This window comes from Diaphorina citri, unplaced genomic scaffold (genome assembly GCF_000475195.1).
Source record: "Diaphorina citri unplaced genomic scaffold, Diaci psyllid genome assembly version 1.1 scaffold63, whole genome shotgun sequence".
Taxonomy (NCBI): Eukaryota; Metazoa; Arthropoda; class Insecta; order Hemiptera; family Psyllidae; genus Diaphorina; species Diaphorina citri.
In genome coordinates, this window is record NW_007377500.1 from 272,556 (window position 1) to 298,504 (window position 25,949).

The following is a 25,949-nucleotide window of genomic DNA, read 5'->3' on the forward strand; positions in this document are numbered from 1 at the left end:
AGGGGCCTGGGCACCCCATTTGGCCCCATTTTTTTTTTTTTTTTTTTTTTTCCTAAGCTAAGTGCTTTTTGAAAGGAGTTGTGTGCTGTTCTAGTCAATTTTAAGAAATGTTGTTCCATATTATGTCATAATATTAAATAGTTTAGATCTAATCATACATTCGCATGTTTTCAAGCACATACCTTAGAAATGGTATTGAGATTTCGAATTTTACAGAGAGATAATCAGTTGCTTGCTATTTAAACAATGTATTTAATCCAAAATTAAATCAAGTTTGGTGGAATATTTTTTAATTCAATTCATTCTCAATATCTCCAATGCCAAATCTTTTCTCATGTGCCATATCAATATTGTGTATAATTAAATATTAAAAATATTTTAACTTCCTATTGTATTTCAAAGTTGCATATTTTTTTTCGAATTGGTAATATTGCTATTGTTACTTTCCTTATTGATTGTAAATAGGTAAGTCAATTTAATATTCCATAAAATTATAGTATCAGACTCCATATTTTACAATGCAAGAACGAGTGTTTGTCCTATTCTTTTCCAGAAATATGGTTGAAATAAAATTGAATTGAATAAAATTTCATTTTTATTTTTTATAAATAAGGTTAACACCTCCTAAGCTGAATAATAACTTCTGAGGAGATGGCTTACTGACCCTATTAGGAAAAGGCTAATTTAAGAAGAAGAGCAGCATATTGTTAAAGGAAGTAGCTCTATTTCTTCATAACTTTATTTAAAGTGGCAGTATATTTCTTCAATGGTATCTCGCCATTTTGTTCGATCTTGGGCCTCTTGATTGCCTCATATGTTGGCCCATTAGTCCATCCTTGATGTCATCCACCCAAGTCCTTATTTGCCTTCCTCTATACCTTTTTCCTTCGAATTTTCCTTTCATTTTAGGTTCCATTTGGAGCTGTGGTCAACCTCAAACCTGTATTGATTTTTATAATGCACAAATACTTGTCAGTTTCCTCCCCACAGTAAGTTATTTACAGTAAGACCTCAATCTTGGGCCCTTCATCATTACGCAGTAGGCATGCACAAGTAACCTACTCGAACTGTCATAACAACATAACTTTATAACTATTGTCAGTCTTAAGCCCAAGGGGCGTGGTGTATAAAGATCTCGCTCCTCACGACTCACAACATACAACCGATATGATTTCCTCGTTCTCAGAATTACGAGGAAGATACCCAATGGAATGACATCCTCAGAGCGAAAGGAATCATACCCCAGAAGGAGAAAGAAGTGACGGAAGATGATATTGTCAATCTGGTTGAGCAAACCGTAAAGGAGAAACAAGGCAAAGGTAAGAAAAGTTTATTCCAACCTTGTCCTTGTCGGGTAGTGTCTGCATTGTAAGCTCTAGATCGCGACTTCGATTCCAGCCCCGGGGGCGAACTTTATCTTAAACAGGTTTACTCGCGGAATGGGCTTTCAGATTCAGATCCGCGAACCGTATGAAAACGGATAATTTGGTTTGTGTGGGAACTGGGAACATTACAGTGTTCCAATCCCCACCAATTTTTACTTTTTATCACCCATATGAACCTATTCAAGGCAATGAGAAAGTATTGCAATCGGTCCAAATTTTTTCAGGTGAGAAAGAGCTGGGAGACATGGACCTGGATGATTTGGACGAGTTAGAGGACGAGGAAGATGAGAGAGTCCTGCAGGAATATCGACGTAAGCGTATAGCAGAGATGAAGGCAATGGCCGAGAAGTCCAGGTTTGGTCGTGTCCTGGAAATCAATGGCGATACGTATGTGCAGGAGGTGAACAATGCAGGAGAGGGTATCTGGGTGGTGTTACATTTGTATAGACAAGGGTAAGTGCTACGGGATGGACATGCTAGGACACAGACCATATGAGTCTAAGGCAAGGGCGCTCAACCTTTTTTGAAGGCGGGCCAAATTTTGGATACCAGATCAGGCCGCGGGCCACATGATACGTTTGACTGTGTGGTTGCTTGTACAAAGCTCTTAACAATAATACTCATAACAATAATATTAGTATGAAACAAGGTTTTCTGTTAAAAGTCCTAACTTCAAATAAAAACACTTGTTTCAAACAAGTGTTTTTAAACTAACTTCAAATAAAAACACTTGTTTGAAACAAGTGTTTTTATTTGAAGTTAGGACTTTTACAGAAAACCCAAATTTAAAAACATTTAATCAGAATTAAACTCATTTAATTAAACACACATAATCTTGTACCAATCTTTCTATGTTTGGATGTAGTTCGGAGGTTACCAGTAAAACTACGTCCCTGATGTGATTGGAAGAGAGTGTGGACCTATATTTATTTTTAACAAAAGTTAATAGTGTCGAAAAGTGTTTTTCACACACATAAGTAGACCCAAATCTTGAAAGAATTTGTTGAGCAAGGTCACATAACACGGGAAATTGGTCTTTTGGAACTTTTTTTTCCAAATTTTGACGATTGATTCCGTGTTTAGCTCTGATGTAGTGGATTCTTCAAACATATGCTTCAAAACAGAATGGTTCTGAATTTCTACTAATTCTTGTTGAATTAGTACTGGATAATTTAACATTTGGGATTCGTTGATGGAACAGGATTTTGAATATTTTCTTTAATAGGTTTTCGATCTGTAATTTGTATTTCTCAATGCCAGGTTTTCCTGTTTCTCTCAAAAATCCTTAGATAAATGCATTTTAATTTTCTTGCCAGCTACTGGCTTAAGCTTCTATTCAATAAGGTTGATGAGTTGGTGTCAGGCTTATGAGTAAGAACTCTTCTTACTTAAGTAATACATCTGCATAATTATTCATTGACGGAGGGTCCTCCCCACGTCAGTTTTTAGTTTATTTTTACACAGTTAATTCTAGGTTTTTATTGTTTCTATTGTTTAATATATTTAATCAAATCAATATTTTTTTAAAAAAAAATTATTTATTAAACTTCCGTCTTTTCCCTTGTTTTTCTTGAGCAGGCACTTCCCAGAGAGAGAGAGAGAGAGAGGGAGAGAGAGAGAGAGAGAGAGAGAGAGAGAGAGAGAGAGAGAGAGAGAGAGAGAGAAAGAAAACTTGCATAGCGATTATAATATTCTAATATATAGGTCAGGAAAGCTAAAGCAAGAAGTCGGCTCGGCCCTGGCGATATTTCGACGTTCTGACGAGCTCAGGAAATATTTTTAATTACATAGTCTGAAGAAATAGATTTTTTTTGTGCCTGTATTCAAGCTCAGCTAGACCCTGTGATAGGCACCATCTGAATTGATCGTGTGAACGATTCGTTGAGTCGACTCACGACATTTTAAATTTCCCGCTTTTATTTAGTTCGGAAAAAATCCACTGGATCATATGATTTTTTTGAATTTCCAAGGTCATTTCGCATGCGCGGTTGAAAATGTTTTGCTGAGTAAAGTTTTTGAGTTTTTCAATCAAAATTTTTCTTTTGCTTTGCAAAGTACGAAAGTGCGAACTGTGATTTAAAAGTGAAAATGTATCTTTAGTCCGGGGAATAAAATTAGGTCACAAATCTTTGAAAACTATATCTCGTCCTTTTCTTCGAAACCGTAGTGTGTTATCCGTTGGAAATCATGTTCTCGGCTCTACCCAAAGGTGTCCAGTAAGTAGACTCAAATCAGTTTTATTTTTCTCTTCAAGGTGTCAAGATAAAGTAAATCTATGCAGAAGAAACCAAGTAATATACCTATTTACTCTTGGATTATTGCCCGGAATATTTATATCAATGAGACAATGAGATAATACAGTGATAAAAGATATAGGTACAAATATATAACCTAGAGTGGTTCATAAAATACTGTCCAGCTCACATACCTACTTATTGATCAGAGGAGATGAATATTTTTTAAAAAATTTGTAAAATCATCATTAAATCATTACATATGTACCTGGGTACCTAAGCCTGTTTCCTACAGAACATTAAATTTGATGTACCAACTGATTGTTGTCTTTTGATGGGGGGTTACCAACTTGGGATTGGGATGAAACAAGGATTTCCCTATACTTATTAGTGAGGTCAACCTCAGATTGAATTCAAGCCTGAGACAATCCATGGTGGTAAAACTCGACCATCATGCAGAACAAATGGTCTGAAACCTACAATGGTGATTGATGTACTTACTGAGTGAGATGAATATTTTTCAAAAATTTGTTTAAATCATCATTAAATCATTATGTACCTGGGTACCTAAGCCCTAAGCCTGTTTCCTACAGAACTTTTGATGTACCAACTGATTTTTTCTTATGCTGGGGTTTACCAACTGGGGATTGGGATGAAACAAGGATTTCCCTCTAGCCAGGTCAACCTCAGATTGCACTCAATCCTGAGACAATCCATGGTGGTAAAACTCGACCATCATGCAGAACAAATGGTCTGAAACCTACAATGGTGATTGATGTACTTACTGAGTGAAGGCATATCCAATTATCCTTTTAGTATTACCTAGGTACTTGAGGGTTTGACACATCATTTTTTTAGCTCTCAAACAATATTCAAATTTCAACCCCACTGACCCATTTACATACTATAATTTTATCAATGAGGGAAATTACTGATCAAGCTAATGTGCTAATCTCAATTGGAAAGACTTATTATGGAGTGTTTAATACAGGCTTGTCCAACCCGCGGCCCGCGGGCCGCATGCGGCCCGCGAGCTCATTTTTGCGGCCCGCGAAGGCCCGCCTAAAAAAAATAACGAAAATGAGAAATAACAGTAAATATACTAAATAAAATAATTAATGCATGAAAATTTTCAAATTTATAAAAATTATCCCAGCTAATCTCAATTGGAAAGACTTATTATGGAGTGTTTAATATTTGGAAGAAGAACAAAGACATTCATCTAATTTTTACTATTTTCAGGGCTGTGTGTGCAAGTGGAAGATGTTCTGCACTGAACAATTTGACCAAACTGTCTGCTGCTCTACCTCAAGATCATCTCAGATGTTATCATGAAGCTACGGGAGACATCATTTGTCCCTCTATGGTTCAAGGCATTGACCATATTAGAGATCCCAGATTGAACAAGGTAAAATGAGAATTGGTTTGGACTTTTTAAGGTAATTATGCAGGAGTCACATCCATGGAAAAGAAAAGCTCCTTTTTAACCTAACCCTATAATAACATTAATCACTGCTCTAATTCTGAAAACTCCTTCTTGCGTTTAACCTAACCCTTTAATAACACTGGTCACTGCTTGTTTGTGCCAGTTCCTTTGGTAGCAATATTCCACAAATGTGACTTCTGCACCCTTTTCCAATATTTTTATTTGGAAGAAGAACAAAGACATTCATCTAATTTTTATTATTTTCAGGGCTGTGTGTGCAAGTGGAAGATGTTCTGCACTGAACAATTTGACCAAACTATCTGCTGCTCTACCTCAAGACCATCTCAGATGTTATCATGAAGCTACGGGAGACATCATTTGTCCCTCTATGGTTCAAGGCATTGACCATATTAGAGATCCCAGATTGAACAAGGTAAAATGAGAATCGGTTTGGACTTTTTTACTTTGAAGATGAAAAAAAAAAAAAAAAACTCAATTCGTTAACTTACCCTTATATTTGAAAATACTGGAGATGAAAATGAAAATTTGCTTGTATTTTAAGTATACCTTTTTTATCTGTATTGATACCTACCATTGGAAATCCAGTACCTATTTTTCCTAGGTATCAACATATTGACACAGTGTTTTTTCACCCTTCCATTGCTTCATGTTTCAGGGATTAGCTTTCTCTCTGCGGGAAAGACAACAACTGGGTATTCATGGCCTTGAACGGAACGGAACTGATACGAATAAGAATAATGAATACTATAGGATCAAAAGATGGTAAAAGAACGTATATGAGTCTAAGTTATGTGCAACCATAGTCGATCAACATCGATCGATGATCAATCGACTGCCGTCGAACACGTGTGGACACACCTTTGTGTAAAAGGTGGTTCATTGCTCCAAAATAAGACAGAAATAAACGTGTTTTCTTTTCTTGTTATTGTGTTGTTACGTAAATGTACGTACTGTGCAGTGTCGGTTTGGTAGATAAAACATTTTATTTATGGCATACTCGAATCCACCATTTTACAGTGCCTTTCCACTCACTCGGTATTTGCTATTTGCCGATCGGCATGATTTGTTTCCATCTGTTTAAATGGAAACATCTCATACCAAAGCCGATCGGCAAATGCCGAGTGAGTGCAAACGCATTACTAGATACATTGATTAACGGATTAACCATTTCACATTGTTTAATTTCAGTATTCCCCTGTGTTCCCTCATCAACAACCACCTGAGTGAACTAGCTGCCAAATTCCCCACCACCAAATTCATCAAGAGCATTTCTACCACATGCATACCCAACTATCCGGACAAAAATCTGCCCACGCTGTTCATTTACTTCGAGGGTAAAATGCAAAGTCAAATGGTGGGACCTGATGAGTTTAGGACGAATTTGAGTTGTGATGGTGAGTTTTTTTTCATCTTATTTTTTAGCCTAGTCAGCTTGGAAGATAACGCCTTATAACCTTGTTTCCGATACCTACTTACAAATTCAAGGGCCCTAAATGGAGAAATAGGTAATACTTACTGTTAAACTGTTTCGACTTGGTGGGGCGGATTGTTATTAATTTATGCATAGGATTTCTTATGGTTCAGTAAACCTTGTTTCCAATACCTACTTACAAATTCAAGGGCCCTAAATGGAAAAATAATACTTACTGTTAAACTGTTTTGACTTGGCGGGGCAGATTGTTATTAATATGGTTTAGTACAGGCGCCATCACGCCAAAAAAAGGGAGAAACGAGCTTCAGAAGAGGGAAAATTTTGAAAAAAAAAAAAAAAAAAAAAAAAAAAAAAACTCATCATTTTCAAAGTTTTGATTTTTCAATCCAGCCTAGTTACTAGTTAGCTTGAAAGATAAAGCGCCTGTAAGCGCTAGGTTGTGGGATAAGGATCAGATAAAGTCCGTTCTAGGAACAGCTGGATAATACTGTGTTCATATCCACAGGAACGGCTTTCTCCTTTCCTGCCCTTCTTTTCCCTTTGATTTAGGGACGATTTTTTTTTTTTTTTTTTTTTTTTTTTTTTTTTTTTTTTTTTTTTGTGGCCTAGCTAATGTTCATTAATTTCATCTCAATTAAGTCTTTTGCTTAAGTCGGGTTAGTGAGAACATTGAATATGAGAGAGGGGAAAAAATCGAGCATTTGCAACCAAAACATGAACTCACCTTAATAATGTTTCCAGGCTGCCATTGGTATTGCTGATCTGTGTGTGCGAGCCATGCAAACGGAAGGTTCTACCGTGCAAGAAGCAAGAGATAGTAGTGAGAACACTGAATATGAGAGAGGGGAAAAAAATCGAGAATTAGCAACCAAAACATGAACTCACCTTAACAATGTTTCCAGGCTGCCATTGGTATTGCTGATCTGTGTGTGCGAGCCATGCAAACCGAAGGTTCTACCGTGCAAGAAGCAAGAGATAGGATTTGGATGATGGACATTGACGGTCTGTTGGCCAAAGGAAGAGTTGAAGGTAAGTTAAAGATGATGAAGTTCTTATTTACTGATACCCGAAGCTCTTGGATTAAGTTATATCTGATTTCACAGTTGTCAGAGGAAATGGAAAATATTACAGCTTAATCCAAGAGTTAAACTTAAACCGGCCAGCCTACTTAGCTTGGTTGGTGGCCCGTCTGCCTTGTAAGCGCTAGGCCGCGGGTTCGATTCCCGCCCGGGCCGGATTTAATCCTGATGGGATAATGTTCGTTCTCGGAACGGCTGGCTTTCCTCCCTATCCTGTCTTGAAAAAAAGTACTTTTTTGGACTCAGGGGACCGGAAAACAGATTTTTCCGAACATTTCCCGATTTTGAAAATTTGGACTGATTGCAATACTTTCTCATTACCTCGTATAGGTTCCCTATACGCAAGGGTAATAGAAAGTAAAATGAGGTTTGATAGAGGGAACTGTAACTGCTACAGTTTTATCGCCCCGAAAGCGAAGAGAGAAGGAAGACAGAATAGGAAAAAGCCAGCCGTCCGTCCCGAGAACGAACCTTTACTGTTTCTGTCCCGGGCGGGAATCGAACCCGCGACCTAGCGGTTACAAGGCAGACGCGCTAGCTAACTAGGTTGGGGAATCCCATGTAGTTTGATACGCCCATATCGGAGAAAAAGAAGGAGAAAAAAAAATCGATTGTTCTGAATTTACTAGTGGAGACTGTGTTGCGGTAGTACATGGCTATGGTAGATTATGATTATGGTATTGCATGCAAAATGAGAATTTAATAATAATGACATCACCTCGACGAAACTACAAGATCAAGGCTGTTGGAGCTAGAGAACTAGGCTCTGACTCATTAGTATTATTAGGATTAAACGAACAGCATTAACCAGAAAAGAACCACCTACACTGGGAATTTCTATATGGATTGTTCCTTTCTGCTTATACTGTCATTCTGTCCAACATGGGTAGAATGAAACCTGGTTGAGATGCTTGCCTCGCCAGCCTAGTTAGCTTGGAGGGTTGAACGTCTGCTTTATAAGCGCTAGATCGTGGGTTCGATTCTCGCCCGGGGGAGGATTTTATTAAAACATAAGTTTTTTTATCATCCAAGTCTGCCTTGCAAACGCAAGGTGGTTCGATTCCCGCCGGGATGACCACTATCCTAAACAGATAGGGTTCGTTCTCGGGACGAAAATAAAAATAGGGTTTGTCTCCCGAAAGCGAAGAGAGAAGGAAGACAGGATAGGAAAAAGTCAGCCGTTCCGAGAACGAACCTTTAATTACTGTTTCGGATAAAATCTGTCCCGGGCGGGAATCGAACCCGCGACCTAGCGGTTACAAGGCAGACGCGCTAGCTAACTAGTTTGATACGCCCATATTGAAGAAAAAGGAGAAAAATTCGATTGTTCTGAATTTACTAGTGGAGACTGTGTTGCGGTAGTACATGGCTATGGTACATTATGATTATGGTATTGCATGCAGAATGAGAATTTAATAATAATGACATCACCTCGACGAAACTACAAGATCAAGGCTGTTGGAGCTAGAGAGCTCGGCTCTGACTCATTAGTATTATTAGGATTAAACGTTAAACGAACAGCATTTAGCAGAGATGAAACACCTACACTGGGAATTGCCATATGGATTGTTCCTTTCTGCTTAATACCTACTGTTCATTCTGTCCAACATGGGTAGAATGAAACCTGGTTGAGATGCTTGCCTCGCCAGCCTAGTTAGTTTGGAGGGTAGAACGTCTGCCTTGTAAGCGCTAGATCGTGGGTTCGATTCCCGCCCGGGGGAGGATTTTATTAAAACATAAGGTTTTTTATCATCCAAGTCTGCCTTGTAAGCGCAAGGTGGTTCGATTCCCGCCGGGATGACCACTATCCTAAACAGATAGGGTTCGTTCTCGGGACGAAAATAAAAATAGGGTTTGTCTTCAAAACCAAAGCAAAGAAGGCAGGAATGTTTTCCTTGTTAGAATCGAAAAAAATCCTTGGTTGAATCGAAAAAATCAAGAATTACTCATCATGTCGTCCCATCAAGAAATACTCATCATGGTACGGTATTTCCCCTCTGGTTTCAGGACCGTAACGAACGGCTATTTTTCCGCCTCCTCTCGGAGAATGTGGAAGAGCTGATGCCCATCGTGTACACCCCCACGGTAGGCCTGGCCTGTCAGAAGTCCGAAAAAATCAAGAATTACTCATCATGTCGTCTCGTCAAGAAATACTCATTATCGTACGGTATTTCACCTCTGGTTGCAGGACCGTAACGAGCGGCTATTTTTCCGCCTCCTCTCGGAGAATGTGGAAGAGCTGATGCCCATCGTGTACACCCCCACGGTAGGCCTGGCCTGTCAGAAGTTCGGCCTCATCTTTCGACGGCCCCGAGGCCTCTTCATCACCATTCACGACAAGGGCCACTGCTTTGACCTGCTCAAGAACTGGTAAGTCGGCCCGCCCGGTTTTGTAGTTCCGAATTTTTTTGGTTCCTCTAGAAACGGATGGTGTAATTTACGAAAGAATGCGTGTTGCGATTTCCACTTGAGGGAATTTAGGTATAAAGGGTTTGTAATTAGAAGGCATTTCTTTTAGGTTTGAATTTGAAGGTGTTGTAAATTACAAGGGAATTTTTCGAAATAAATGTGCGGCATGTATGTAATGGTTAGGACGCAGCGCCTGGTAAGTGTTTCGGCGTGGGTTCGAATCCCTATTGAAATTGAACGCTTGTAAATTACAACATTGTTTCAGAAATGGGTCCCTGACGTTTCTTGTGGTGCTGGTTGAAGTTTTTGGGAGAGAGATGTAATTTAAGTGAGGGCTATACGAGTGTTTGTATTTCTTTACGACCAGTGGGTAATTTTATGGTTTAAGTGATCGTGGTCTTATATTCTTGTAGCTAAAAACGAACTCGAAGATTACAGAAAGAAGTCCCGAAGCTTGTAAATAAGAGGGAAAACCTTTACTATGGTAAACCTGTGAGGCCCTGCGTCCCCCTCGGGATCACAGGACATAAGTCAAATCAAGTCAAGTCAAACCTGTGTAAAAATCTGAGTCGAAGTTTAAATCCCGTGTTTCATATCAAAGATCTTTGGTGTGTTGTGTAAAACCCAAAAATTTACACATCTCCTGGTAACCACAAAGAAAATGTTAGATCTTATAAGACCAAAATCGCGATGGTATTTTTATGGATGTCAATGAACCTGTCTTGAGGTCCATGGTCCTAAAACTGGAAATTTGACCTGTGCAGAAAATTGACCAGACGAATAGCGCACGTATACCAATTGTACCAATCACGGGAAGGTCATTTTGAGGTCGAACTCCTATCTTGACATTGAAACGGTTGAGCCAGCAGATTGAATGTTATACCTACAATTGTTTGTCGTCGGTACTATGATCATTGGTTCAAATTTTTGGCTGCATTTTAAAGGTGTTTATTCGTAAATATTTGGGTTTTGTGAGACTTGGGGTTAGAGGAAAGAGTCTGTGCATGCGAAAAAATTGGTTCGATCGATGTCGATTTGATTCTACCATTTATCAGTTCCATGTGGTGAGGGGTCGAAGTCCATTTTTTATTGAATTTTTATTGCGAAAAAAAAAAAAAAAAAAAAAAAAAAACTTATTTATACTGTTTCAATAGGACTCTAATAGACCTGGGCTTTAAAGAAGGTTCGTGAAAAAATGCTGGAAGCTGCTGAAATGAGAATGCTGAGGTGGAGTTGTGGAGTGACAAGGACAATAACAAACGAAGTGATTAGAGATAAGATCAAGATGACGAAAGTAACAAAGAAGATCCAGGAACAAAGATTACAGTGGTATGGTCATGTGATGAGAGGGATTTGACCAAATGGCCAAGTTCCCGACATTTGAAAACAACTGAGAAGGGATGAGCATTATGTTGGAAAGAAAGTCAGTCGAACGGCAGTTGGAGGACACAGAGCAAGAGGGAGACCATGACCAACACCACAATCTAAGTTTAAATTTGGTTTAAGTTTTTTTTTTAAAAAAGAGGTTTGACAGAGGGAACTGTAACTGCTAGGGTCTTATCGTCCAGAAATCGAAGAAAGAAGGAAGACAGGATAGGGAGGAAAGCCAGCCGTTCCGAGAACGAACATTATCCCATCAGTGTTTCAATAGGACTCTAATAGACCTGGGCTTTAAACAAGGTTCGTGAAAAAATGCTGGAAGCCGCTGAAATGAGAATGCTGAGGTGGAGTTGTGGAGTGACAAGGACAATAACAAATGAAGTGATTAGAGATAAGTACTTTTTTTTATTTTTTACTTAAGTTATATATAAAAATGGATACTTACGAGTTCCTCGTAAAAATGGATACTTACGAGTTCCTCATAAGTATCCATTTTTATATATAACTTAAGTAAAAAAGTATTTACAAAGGATGTCAAAATTAAATAAATTCATTAATAGTAGAATAGAACAAATAAATTGAAATTCAAAATGAAGCTCTGACAAGAGACCAACTTTTGGACAACGAATCAGAAGGAAAATACTGCAAGTGTGATATGTATGAACATAATCGTATTGGGGAAAGAGAGATAGTCCTCAATTTAGACCGTATTTAAAGTGGCAAAATAGAAGCTGTAGTTTTGAACTCTTTTGACGATCCTCAAAAATGTGATTTCATTACTTTGAAACAAAAATTGGTCTTTCTCACAGAATAGACGTGAAACAAAATTGAAATTCAAAATTAAACAATATTCAAAATGGAGCTCTGACAAGAGACCAACTTTTGGACAACGAATCAGAAGGAAAATACTGCAAGTGTGATAAGTATGAACATAATCGTATTGGGGAAATAGAGATAGTTCTCAAAGTGGTAAAATAGAGGCTGTAGTTTTGAACTCTTTTGACGATCCTCAAAAATGTGATTTCATTACTTTGAAACAAAAATTGGTCTTTCTCACAGAATAGACGTGAAGAAGTAGAGGACAAAAATAGGGGAGTTTCTTTTTACATTGATGTGATCAATAAATGTTGAAAATAGACTATACTATCACAATAACAAATCATATTGTGCACTGGTAACACATATAAACACTAAGCTGAGTGCACTCATTGAGACTGAAAATGTCAATCAATTTAGGTAAATTTACTAACAAAACAAAACGTCAAATAATTTAATGTTGAAAATAGACTATACTATCACAATAACAAATCATATTGTGCACTGGTAACACATTTAAACACTAAGCTGAGTGCACTCATTGAGACTGAAAATGTCAATCAATTTAGGTAAATTTACTAACAAAACAAAACGTCAAATAATCTTGCAGCTAAAAAGAAAAAAAATCCTGTCTTGGAGCTAAAAAAAATCTAGTCGGAAAAATTTCAATATCGGAAAATCGACGAACTAAACCTAATTGGTAAATGGACAAATGAAATCGGAATTTACTCTCTAACACTGCAAGGGTATTACAAGTACATACCTTTTCCTAAAAGTAAAAACTATGACATAAAATTTACAACTAAAATATTTTTTTAATGGTGAAAGTCAATGTAAAACAATTGACTTGTTAACAGATGAAATATGCTATTGCTAGTTTGAGAGATGTCTTTTTGTCCAAAAGGTATTGATTTAAAAAAAACTGTTAACTGTCATAAAAGGAACTGAGAAATGTAATGAAAAAAAAAAGATTTCGAAAAAAATTATTTACAAATCAACTTCAAAAAGTGAAATAACAAGAAAAGTTTCTATACAATATCGGATCTCGTGGCTTCTGAATTTCATACCATCTGGACAATAAAACAGTGTACACCTAAAGCCATAATGGCTCTCAAAATGTGTATATTTCAATATCGGAAAATCGACGAACTAAACTTAATTGGTAAATAAACAAATGAAATCGAAATTTACTCTCTAACACTGGAAGGGTATTACAAGTACATACCTTTTCCTAAAAGTAAAAACTATGACATAAAATTTACAACTAAAATATTTTTTTTTAATGGTGAAAGTCAATGTAAAACAATTGACTTGTTAACAGATGAAATATGCTATTGCTAGTTTGAGAGATGTCTTTTTGTCCAAAAGGTATTGATTAAAATAAATTGTTAACTGTCATAAAAGGAACTGAGAAATGTCATGAAAAAAAAAAGACTTCGAAAAAAATTCTTTACAAATCAACTTCAAAAAGTGAAATAACAAGAAAAGTTTCTATACAAAATCGGATCTCGTGGCTTCTGAATTTCATACCATCTGGACAATAAAACAGTGTACACCTAAAGCCATAATGGCTCTCAAAATGTGTATATCGACCTCAATTTCTTATTACTACAATAACAATACAGGAGTGAAACAAAATAATACAGAAAACCGAAAGGGTAAGACTTTACCGAGTTAGTAAAAAAATAAATAATACTTAGAGTAAGTGGGAGTAGGGAGGGGGATATTAAAATTTGACTAGAATTCAACGAAAAGGTCAATTTATAAAATCAGGGATTAGACAGCTGTTGAGGGTTCTAGTTTTGCCTGAGCGGGATCCCTAATATAAATCAAACCCAGAAATCTTAAATCGGAGACATATTTCGTCCACTGGTAAAAACAGGTTAAGCTTCTTCGACTGGAAAATTTAAGTGAATTTTTCAAGGGAATGGTTGACGTTTGCACACATACCGGCAAAACTTGAAAAACTTTTTATAAACCCACTGTACCTTCGCGAGATGTTTGAAAATCTCAGGAGGTAGTAAAAAATTATTCTCGAACAACAGAAATTCTAGTGCTTCAAAAGAAGCCCAATGTCAAAATATAACAAGATTCAGGAAATTTCAAATAAGAGAAATTCAATCGAGAAATCCGATGGGAAAATTCTCGCGTTACGTCAAAGGCAAAGGTTTTAAGTACTCGCGCGAGCTAGCGCTAAAGTTCATCAACCAATCAGAATGCAGCATTTTAAACGTTGATCAAAAATTCTGCATTGTGGATTCTGATTGGTTGATTAAATTTATTGATTATCTCGAAGGGTGACCCCGGGCCTAATGCTAGCATGTGGATAAAGGGGACTACATGTCCTACTTCGACAGTCCAAATAAATCATGTGATGCTTCGGTGGTGCCGGGGTAATTTTGTAAAAAAAAAAAATCATGTGTAGTCCTGGCGAGTATGTTCAATGTTCATGACCATCGCCAAACTTCCCACTGTTTTCACCAGGGATGCTCTGAAACATGACTAATGTCGAGGCGTTTATTTTTTCAAGTGTTCCCCAGTGATCTGGCTCACAGGAATGGGTTGCTCGAAGCTGATCTGATCAGGCCACTCGTAGGTGGCGGGCAGAGGACAATCGTAGTGGTAGTCGTACATTTGAGATTTGACAAACTTGAATTTGTCCGAAGGTTCGGGATAGTGAGAAGCAATACCTGGGGAGGAAGGAAGACGGGGAAATTCGATCAATTAATGCCCGTCCCCACTTGTCGTTCGGAAGTGGGAACACTCTCATACATTGCCCACAAGGACATTTTTTTGTCGGTCGGAAAAAAAAATCGTGTCGTGTGAAGTAAGAACACTCTCATTTCCAATCACATGAGGTACCTACAGGACACGTTAACGATTAGAGGAGATTCGGAAAAAAATCGGATGAAACTCACGACAAGTGGGAACAGGCCTTTATATATAAAAAAAAAATAAATGTTAATATAAAAAAAAAGTTTCCAAGAACTTGGGCAAGAAAAAAGACAGTATTGGCTTGCACTCCGGAGGGCCCGGGTTCGATTCCTGGTGGGGCCGAAATTTTTCTAGGCAATCCAATGTAATTTAAGTACAAATACTTACCCTTCTCATAAGCATACTTAGCGACTCGCTCGGCAATCACAATGGAACACTCTTTGATTTTACTCAGGGGAGTAAAGGCGGGAGGAAAGGTGTTACTTTTCCTTCTTCTTATCAAAGTGTTTTCACTATCCTTTTATAATTTCCCATGAAATTTGCAACCGCACCCGAACAGTGAAGGAACATATTTTATCAGCATACACTTCCGGTCAATAAAAAATTCCGTCAGAAATTTTTTCGCCAAAGATTTGAACCCACAACCTCCGGATATAACATCAAACCACAGAAGCTGCCCAAACCGCTAGCCTTAAACTAAAAATAAGATAATCAGACCAACCACTAACCTTAAACTAACCATGAGATAAATTATTTATCGGTAACAGATGAATCCTTAGGAAGGAAAAAGCCATTGCAATATATCGCCAAAATTCCCACTGTTTTCACCAGGGATGCTCTGAAACATGCCTAATGTCGAGGCGTTTATTTTTTCAAGTGTTCTCCAGTGATCTGGCTCACAGGAATGGGTTGCTCGAAGCTGATCTGATCAGGCCACTCGTAGGTGGCGGGCAGAGGACAATCGTAGTGGTAGTCGTACATTTGAGATTTGACGAACTTGAATTTGTCCGAAGGTTCGGGATAGTGAGAAGCAATACCTGGGGAGAAAGGAAGATGGGGAAATTCGATCAATTAAGGCCCGTACCCACTTGTCGTTCGGAAGTGGGAACACTCTCATTAACGTTACATTGCCTACAAGCACATTTTTGTGCCGGTCGGAAAAAAAAAATCGTGTCGTGTGAAGTAAGAACACTCTCATTTCCAATCACAAAAGGAGGTACCTACAGGACACGTTAATGATTAGAGGAGATTCGGAAAAAAATCGGATGAAACTCACAAGTGGGAACAGGCCTTTATACAAAAAAAAAAATGTTGATACAAAAAAAAAGTTTCCAAGAACTTGAGCAAGAAAAAAGACAGTGTTGGCTTGCACTCCGGAGGTCCCGGGTTCGATTCCTGGTGGGGCCGAAAATTTCCTAGGCAATCAAATGTAATTCAAGTACAAATACTTACCCTTCTCATAAGCATACTTAGCGACTCGCTCGGCAATCACAATGGAACACTCTTTGATTTTACTCAGGGGAGGATAAATGCTACCTCGTTCTAGATCTTCGTCCTTCACGAAATCTGCCACAGCCTACGGATAGAGAAGAGATGAGGGATTAGTTTAGCTGTAGTGGGAACCTCAATTAGTCGTTAAGTTACCTTTACCTTTACAAATCTTCAGAAAATAACCAGTTTTATTTGTGCCACGCTGTACGAGTAAAGAAGGAATTTTTAATCGTGTTAAGCATACGTAAACGCCTGTCTCAAATATCGTTCCCCAATTATTACACTCAGATTGAAATGCATGTCACAATTTTTATTTTCCTTCTAAATTACTAAGGCTAGTAATTTACTAATTTCTGACACATAGGATACCTAGTTACCTACATGGTTTTTTGTATTTATTAAAGTGAACATATATGGTTTAAACTGCCTATTCATTACTGTCAAAGTGTTTATGATTTGGCAGGCCAGAGCACTACCACACTCTTTAATATTATTGTTCTCCTTCTTCTTTTGCTTCATATAATTTAATTCCTTCCTTAGGTGTTTTATGAGAGTGTTTACTTGTATTTGACACTAATAAGTACTTATCTGTCAGCTATAGGTGTTATAATGCTGCCACTAATACCTACTTATTTATGTTCTTCATGAGGCTGAGTAGTGAGTGGATTTTCCCCAATACCATGTAGTAGATACAGAGAAGAAAACTTTGTTTTTAATTATTATTATTATTATTATTATTATTCTGAATAAAAATGTAAAAGAGGGAAACCCGCGGTTTCTCTATTAAATTTGACGAAGATTTAGGCCGGCCCGGACCTGGCGACCGATGCTAGATGGCTGGGGAACACTTGGCAAACAAAGTAACACAACTGGTAACTTAACTCACTCAACTTTATTTTCCAAGAACTTGATGTTAACCCACCCGTTTTCCAACTCGGAATTTCTTTTGGATGCTGTGGTACGCACGCTCGAAATTGTTTGTTACCAAATATATGATCGGCTACTAGTAGAGAATTAGAGATTGAAAAACAATGCTGACTGGAAAAGATTGACTTATAACACCAACCCTGCATAAACGGGACATGCTGAACAAGAAAGAGGGTCAATAAGGGTTATTGCAATAGGTTGTACAGGCTCTCAGTTCCGTCTTTTCTTCTCCAGTTTGAGGACTTTGGAAACCACAACGCTTTCCGTTTCCTGGACAAATACCGGGACAAGTACTGTACGTTCAATGACGATATTCAGGGAACTGCCTCTGTAGCTGTAGCCGGACTTATGGCCGGACGACGCGTTACCGGCAAGAAGATATCCGAGTGCCGGTTCCTGTTCTTAGGAGCCGGAGAGGTGAGTTTTGGCGAGTCTGTTTTTAGCTAAATTCCCAGGGATCAGCTTATTTTATGTAGACCCACCCAACAAAGTTGACCTAATTTCCCTTAAAAAAAACCCTTAAGGGAGGAGTTTTTTTTTAAGCAGACCCCACAAAGTTGCATATTATTTACTGTCATCTATTGTAACGTACCCATCCTATCTACTTCAATGAAGATAATTATTTGGGATTCTAGAATTTTGGCATACTCATGGAGTAAAAAAATAGGGTATTTTCTGTTTCGTAAAGTAAGAAATATTTCAGATCCTGCATAACAGTATAAGGCCAAATAAGAGTGATCTGGAGGGACACATTAAGTTCTGTCATAAATGTTCATTTTTTTTTAAAGAGTTTGACAGAGGGAACTGTAACTGCTATGGTCTTATCGTCCCGAAATCGAAGAGAGAAGGAAGACAGGATAGGAGAGGAGGACGAAGAGGAAGAGAAGGAGGAGGAAGAAGAGGTGAAATGGAGGAGTGAGACGATAATACAGGAGGTAAGGGGAGGAAAAGGGGAACCATGCAGAATGCAGATACATGCGCACCAATTAATACATTGTATTTACAGTACAAAGGGCGAAAATTCCCTCAGTTTTATATACCCTCACCACATGAAAAAGTATGTTCAGGTACGCCTACACTATTTTGATATTATAAAGTACTGATATTATTTGGTGCAATAAAATCGACATCGATCGATTATACCACTGAAGATGCCGTAACTGGCGAAACGGCGTTTGGTAAAAAAAAATAATTTTCCCCTATTGATTACCTATAATGTAGTGTAGATGCACCTTTACAACTCAAAAAATATACAATGTCAAAGATGTGAAGATGGAATCCCCTTTCCTAAACAACAATACAATGACATATCCTTTCTTCTGAATTCCTGATACATTTTCTTTCCTCGGGTACCCAATTTTTTCGCATGCACAGACTCTTTCCCCTAACGACAAAGTCTCACAAAATCCCAATACAGTAAAACACCTTTAAAATATACCCAAAAATCGAACCGATCATCATTCTAGTATCGACAAACATTCGTTGTCGACGACAAACGACGACGACAAACGACGTAAAATGTACCCAAAAATCGAACCGATCATCATTCTAGTATCGACAAACATTCATTGTCGACGACGACGACGACGACAAACGAAAAACAAACGACAAACAAACGACAAACATGTAACATTCGATCTGTTGGCTCAACCATTTCAATGTCAAGATAGGAGTTCGACCTCAAAATGACCTTCCCGTGATTGGTACAGTTGGTATACGTGCGCTATTCGTCTGGTCAATTTTCTGCACAGGTCAAATTTCCAGTTTTAGGACCATGGACCTTGAGACAGGTTCATTGACATCCATAAAAATACCATCGCGATTTTGGTCTTGTAAGATCTAACATTTTCTTTGTGGTTACCAGGAGATGTGTAAATTTTTGGGTTTTACACAACACACCCAAGATCTTTGATATGAAACACGGGATTTAAACTTGACTCAGATTTTTACACAGGTTTGACTTGACTTGACTTGACTTATGTCCTGTGATCCCGAGGGGGGACGCAGGGCCTCACAGGTTTACCATAGTAAAGGTTTTCCCTCTTATTTACAAGCTTTGGGACCTCTTTCTGTGATCTTCAAGTTCTTTTTTAGCTACAAGAATATAAGACCACGGTCATTTAAACCATAAAATTACCCACTGGTCGTAAAGAAATACAAACACTCGTATACCCCTCACTTAAATTACATCTCTCTCCCAAAAACTTCGACCAGCACCACAAGAAACGTCAGGGACCCATTTCTGAAACAATGTTGTAATTTACAAGCGTTCAATTTCTATAGGGATTCGAACCCACGCCGAAACACTTACCAGGCGCTGCGTCCTAACCATTACATACATGCCGCACATTTATTTCGAAAAATTCCCTTGTAATTTACAACACCTTCAAATTCAAACCTAAAAGAAATGCCTTCTAATTACAAACCCTTTATACCTAAATTCCCTCAAGTAGAAATCGCAACACGCATTCTTTCGTAAATTACACCATCCGTTTCTAGAGGAACCAAAAAAAATCGGAACTACAAAACCGAGCGGGCCGACTTACCAGTTCTTGAGCAGGTCAAAGCAGTGGCCCTTGTCGTGAATGGTGATGAAGAGGCCTCGGGGCCGTCGAAAGATTATTACTCGTACAGACCCCTTTGAGACGTGTTCTTTACTCGTACTGACCAACCTCAGTGGTGCAGTCGTTAACGCGTTGGAATCTGGAGGTTGGTGTTTCGAATCCAAGTCAAGTCATAAAATTTATCTGAGTGTAATAATTGGGGAACGATATTTGAGACAGGCGTTTACGTATGCTTAACACGATTAAAAATTCCTTCTTTACTCGTACAGTGTGGCACAAATAAAACTGGTTATTTTCTGAAGATTTGTAAAGGTAAAGGTAACTTAACGACTAACTGAAGTTCCCACTACAACTAAACTAATCCCTCATCTCTTCTCTATCCGTAGGCTGTGGCAGATTTCGTGAAGGACGAAGATCTAGAACGAGGTAGCATTTATCCTCGAAATTGAAGATAGAAGAATAGGAGAAAGCCAGCCTCTCCGAGAACGAACCGTATCTGTTTACTTTCCTTATCATAGGGGGTAAAGGGACTTCTCAGTCCCATCCCAGCAGGATAAACAAGGTATATTCTATTCTAGTTAGCTTGGAGGGTAGCCACGCCTCCCTTGTAAGCGCTAGGTAACCGGTTCGATTACCGCCCGGGCGAAATTTATCCTAAGCATTAGGTTTCTTCCTTATCTCGACGATTTCGGGACGTTAAAGCTTTTTTCCACTCAGGTGGGTTTTTGATAGCATGATTCCACCTGCCTCGGTTATTTACATCTTCCTCTGATATCACCTTCTCTTCTAGGTCAGTTCCCTCCATTCTTTTTCTTCGCTTTTTCCCGTGTACAGACGGGGTCGGCGTTTTTTCGTCAGCCTCTCAATCAGCCCTAACTAGGGCGATTGCTTTGGGCTACAAATTTTACGAGTGGATGCCCTTCGCACTCAACCTCGCGATTTCTTTAGCAAGGGAAATTCAGGCTGACATACTCCCTGTTTAACGTCCCCACAGCCAGACTAAGCTGGTCTACTCCCTGTTTAGACATAATTCCCTCTATTAAATCTAATAAAAATCGACCTCCAATTTTTTTCAGGGCCGTTGCATCTTCGCCAGTGGTTCACCATTCCCGCCCGTTAAGATGGAAACCAAGACCTATTACCCTGGTCAAGGCAATAACGCCTACATCTTCCCTGGAGTGGCGTTGGGAGTGATTGCTACCGGTATCCATCATATTACCGAAGATATCTTCTTGATTGCTGCTGAGGTAAGATGAGCAAATAGGAGGTACGAAAACCTTTGGACCAATCAGAAGACGCCTTTGTGACGTGTTCTTTACTCGTACAGACCCCTTTGTGACGTGTTCTTTACTCGTACTGACCAACCTCAGTGGTGCAGTTGTTAACGCGTTGGAATCTGGAGGTTGGTGTTTCGAATCCAAGTCAAGTCATAAAATTTATCTGAGTGTAATAATTGGGGAACGATATTTCTCCTTACCTCCTGTATTATCGTCTCACTCCTCCATTTCACCTCTTCCTCCTCCTCATCCTCCTCCTCCTCCTCCTCCTCCTTCTCCTTCTCTTCCTCCTACTCCTCCACTCTTCCATCTCTTAGGCCTGAGCCGGACGTGCGAGCTATTGTAGTGACGGACGGTGAGCGTATTCTGGGTCTGGGAGATCTGGGTGCATGCGGTATGGGTATCCCGGTGGGTAAACTGTCCCTGTATACGGCACTGGCTGGCATCAAACCCCATCAGTGTCTGCCCATTACGATCGACGTTGGAACCAACAATGAGGTAAGGACCCCAGTGTCTAAAGCTGTGTCCGCTCATAGTTGACCTCGTCAATCGATGAGGTGAAGAGTTGTCAAGTAGTGTATGCTGATCATCGCTGATCGACGGGGTCGAATATGTGTGGACTCAGTTTAAGTCCTTCTTAAAAAGATAGACAAATCGGCCTAAAAATCTATGCTATCTTATCTAAAGTATGCTCAATTGACTCTGATCCAAGAAGCATCTGAATTTATGTAGCATCAGAGCTGCCTTTCAATACAATATGGCTCTTTTTAAAGCTCTCTCTTGGATTTTTCCCCCTGAGCAGCAAATCCACTCTAGCCCTACTTCAAGCACTCTCCTTGAATACGAAGAAATTTCAGGGAATTTAGAAAATAAGGAGCCCTTCTTTGGATTGTTTTTGAGGCACTTTGTTTCAGTGATTCATAAAAGGACTTCTTTCACTCCGAACTTCGTTGTTAATTTAAAAGGATACCTGGGTTGGGGTAATGTTCAAGTTGGTGTCTTAAAATCACCTCGACCACCCTACTGAGGAAATGATCAAATACAATAATCTAACCATCCCTGATTATTTTATTTGATTTTTTATTTTCCTATAGAAACTACTCAAGGATCCCCTGTACGTGGGACTGAGACAGAAGAGAACGACAGGCGAGGCTTATGACGAATTGATTGACGAGTTTATGAAAGCTGTGGTCAAACGATATGGACAGAATACCCTCATTCAGGTAATTATTGAATGAATAAAAATGTCGTAAAAAAGGGAAACCCGCGGTTTCTCTATTAAATTTGACGAAGATTTAGGCTGGCCCGAACCTGGCGACCGATGCTGGATGGCTGGGAAACACTTGGCAAACAAAGTAACACAACTGGTAACTTAACTCACTCAACTTTATTTTCCAAGAACTTGATGTTAACCCCCCCGTTTTCCAACTCGGAATTTCTTTTGGATGCTGTGGTACGCACGCTCGAAACTGTTTGTTACCAAATATCATCGACTACCAGTAGAGATTGAAAAACAGAGCTGACTGGAAAAGATTGACTAACAACACCAACTCTGTATAAACGGGAGATGCTGAACAAGAAAGAGGGTCAATAAGGGTTATTGCAATAGGTTGCACAGGCTCTCAGTTCCGTCTTTTCTTCTTCTCCAGTTTGAGGACTTTGGAAACCACAACGCTTTCCGTTTCCTGGACAAATACCGGGACAAGTACTGTACGTTCAATGACGAGGGAACCAACAATGAGGTAAGGACCCCTGTGTCTAAGTCTAAGGTCTGTCCTAAAAAGAATAAATATCGCCCTGAAAGTTTTTTTTTCTACAACGGTGCACGATTGACTCTGATCTAAAGGAGCATGTTTTTTTTCTCCGAGGAGCCGAATCTCAATATAGTAATATCAATACAATACGGGTATTTATAAGGCTCTCTCCTGGATTTTTTAAAAAAGTTTGATAGAGGGAATATAATTAGTAAGGTCTTATCATCCCAAATCGTAGAAAGGAGGAAGACAGGATTAGGAGAATGCCAGCCGTTCCGAGAACGAACATTATCCGTTCAGGATATAATCCACCCCGGGCGGGAATCGAATCCGCGGCCTAACGCTTTTACCTGAGCAGCAAAACCACTCTAGCCATACTTCAAGCACTCTCCTTGAATACGAATGAATTGCTCGAGCATCAGGAGCACGTTGCCCTCTGGAAAGATGTTTGACGAAGTATTTTATTTGTAAAAAAAATATAAAAAGACTCATATCCGTCATTCTTTCTCCCCCTATAGAAACTACTCAAGGATCCCCTGTACGTGGGACTGAGACAGAAGAGAACGACAGGCGAGGCTTATGACGAATTGATTGACGAGTTTATGAAAGCTGTGGTCAAACGATATGGACAGAATACCCTCATTCAGGTAATTATTGACTGAATAAAAATGTAAAAGAGGGAAACCCGCGGTTTCTCTATTAAATTTGACGAAGATTTAGGCCGGCCCGGACCTGGCGACCGATGCTAGATGGCTGGGGAACACTTGGCAAACAAAGTAACACAACTGGTAACTTAACTCACTCAACTTTATTTTCCAAGAACTTGATGTTAACCCACCCGTTTTCCAACTCGGAATTTCTTTTGGATGCTGTGGTACGCACGCTCGAAATTGTTTGTTACCAAATATATGATCGGCTACTAGTAGAGAATTAGAGATTGAAAAACAATGCTGACTGGAAAAGATTGACTTATAACACCAACCCTGCATAAACGGGACATGCTGAACAAGAAAGAGGGTCAATAAGGGTTATTGCAATAGGTTGTACAGGCTCTCAGTTCCGTCTTTTCTTCTCCAGTTTGAGGACTTTGGAAACCACAACGCTTTCCGTTTCCTGGACAAATACCGGGACAAGTACTGTACGTTCAATGACGATATTCAGGGAACTGCCTCTGTAGCTGTAGCCGGACTTATGGCCGGACGACGCGTTACCGGCAAGAAGATATCCGAGTGCCGGTTCCTGTTCTTAGGAGCCGGAGAGGTGAGTTTTGGCGAGTCTGTTTTTAGCTAAATTCCCAGGGATCAGCTTATTTTATGTAGACCCACCCAACAAAGTTGACCTAATTTCCCTTAAAAAAAACCCTTAAGGGAGGAGTTTTTTTTTAAGCAGACCCCACAAAGTTGCATATTATTTACTGTCATCTATTGTAACGTACCCATCCTATCTACTTCAATGAAGATAATTATTTGGGATTCTAGAATTTTGGCATACTCATGGAGTAAAAAAATAGGGTATTTTCTGTTTCGTAAAGTAAGAAATATTTCAGATCCTGCATAACAGTATAAGGCCAAATAAGAGTGATCTGGAGGGACACATTAAGTTCTGTCATAAATGTTCATTTTTTTTTAAAGAGTTTGACAGAGGGAACTGTAACTGCTATGGTCTTATCGTCCCGAAATCGAAGAGAGAAGGAAGACAGGATAGGAAAAAGCCAGCCGTTCCGAGAACGAACATTATCCCATCAGGATAAAATCCACCCCGGGCGGGAATCGAACCCGCGGCCTAGCGCTCACAAGGCAGACGCACTACCAACTAAGCTAACCAGGCTGGCAAGTAGATAATTTGATTAGTTAGTTTGCTTTCTATTTGAATAGATAGCCAAGGACCTAGTACTGATCTAGTAGTAATGGAGCAGTTGCAAATGGGTAAAAATTATAAATAAATGGTCGATTCCTAGCTTTCAGAAACGGAACCAATTCCGATGGAGCATGATCTTTGATTTCCTATGGTTTATAGTGAATATAGTGCAGTTTCCAAAAGAGATTTTTTTCTTTAAGAGGTTTGACAGAGGGAACTGTAACTGCAATGGTCTTATCGTCCCGAAATCGAAGAGAGAAGGAAGACAGGATAGGAGAAACCCAGCCGTTCCGAGAACGAACATTATCCCATCAGGATAAAATCCGCCCCGGGCGGAATTTTTTGAAATCAACCCCAATCAGATTGCTTGATCCGAAGTTAATCCAAATACGCTCACTTGTGGCCTCGGCCATCAATGATCTACTAGTGTGGTTGCTTGTCCAAAGATAGTCTATTCGTACTCAATCTACAAGCATCCCCCTATTTGGGTTCTGGGGCACTCTATTCGGGTTTTGGGGCACTCTATTCGGGTTCTGGGCCGATTTCTATTTCACTTCGGGGGGGCGGCTTTTGTACTACAGGGTTGGGGTCGTTGAAAAAAAACTTAAACTGAATTTAAACTTAGATTGTGGTGTTGGTCATGGTCTCCCTCTTGCTCTGCGTCATCCAACTGCCGTTCGACTGACTTTCTTTCCAACATAATGCTCATCCCTTCTCAGTTGTTTTTAAATGTCGGGAACTTGGCCATTTGGTCAAATCCCTTCTCATCACATGACCACACCACATCAGTCCTATCCCAGCAGGATAAACAAGGTATATTCTATTCTATTCTACTATTAATGAATTTATTTAATTTTGACATCCTTTGTAAATACTTTTTTACTTAAGTTATATATAAAAATGGATACTTACGAGTTCCCACTTTTAAATCACAGTTCGCACTTTCGTAGTTTGCAATTGCAAAGCAAAAGAAAATTTTTGAAAAACTTTGCTCAGCAAAACATTTTCAACCGCGCATGCGAAATGACCTTGGAAATTCAAAAAAATCATATGGTCCAGTGGATTTTTTTCGAACTAAATAAAAGCGGCAAATTTAAAATTTCGTGAGTCGACTCAAAGAATCGTTCACACGATCGATTCATGCGGTGGTTATACATACAGGGCCTAGCTGGGCTTGAATAG

At 39.1% G+C, this 25,949-nt stretch overlaps 2 protein-coding genes and 1 long non-coding RNA gene across 3 annotated transcripts; 2 read left to right on the top strand and 1 right to left on the bottom strand.

Annotated features, from left to right (window-relative positions):
- Positions 1-1,174: 1,174 nt before the first annotated feature.
- LOC103519072 (viral IAP-associated factor homolog) lies at positions 1,175-6,544 on the top strand (the record flags this gene model as incomplete). The annotated part of the gene is made up of 3 exons (XM_026830511.1): positions 1,175-1,319; positions 1,610-1,838; positions 6,255-6,544. Coding segments are annotated over 3 exons (639 nt in total), but the record flags the coding sequence as incomplete, so codon positions are not given.
- A 731-nt stretch (positions 6,545-7,275) lies between these two features.
- On the top strand, positions 7,276-24,215 carry LOC103519081 (NADP-dependent malic enzyme-like). Its single transcript, XM_026830518.1, has 7 exons — positions 7,276-7,305; positions 7,401-7,520; positions 9,585-9,662; positions 9,766-9,947; positions 21,474-21,654; positions 22,251-22,379; positions 23,988-24,215. The coding sequence occupies exons 1-7, from the start codon at positions 7,276-7,278 to the stop codon at positions 24,198-24,200; spliced, it is 933 nt and encodes a 310-aa protein (XP_026686319.1). The 3' UTR covers positions 24,201-24,215.
- Positions 15,853-16,484, bottom strand: LOC113471491. The gene is made up of 2 exons (XR_003394172.1): positions 16,350-16,484; positions 15,853-15,934 (listed from the first exon to the last, which is right to left on the bottom strand). It is a non-coding gene; the product is annotated as an uncharacterized LOC113471491 (long non-coding RNA).
- Positions 24,216-25,949: the final 1,734 nt, after the last annotated feature.

Bases quoted from the DNA above. Each gene is read 5' to 3' on its own strand.
- LOC103519081 (XM_026830518.1), top strand. From the start codon at position 7,276: ATGCAAACGGAAGGTTCTACCGTGCAAGAA. The intron at 7,521-9,584 runs GTTGAAGGTAAG...CTCTGGTTTCAG, and splicing joins GTCTGTTGGCCAAAGGAAGA to GACCGTAACGAACGGCTATT. The intron at 9,663-9,765 runs GTAGGCCTGGCC...CTCTGGTTGCAG, and splicing joins CCATCGTGTACACCCCCACG to GACCGTAACGAGCGGCTATT.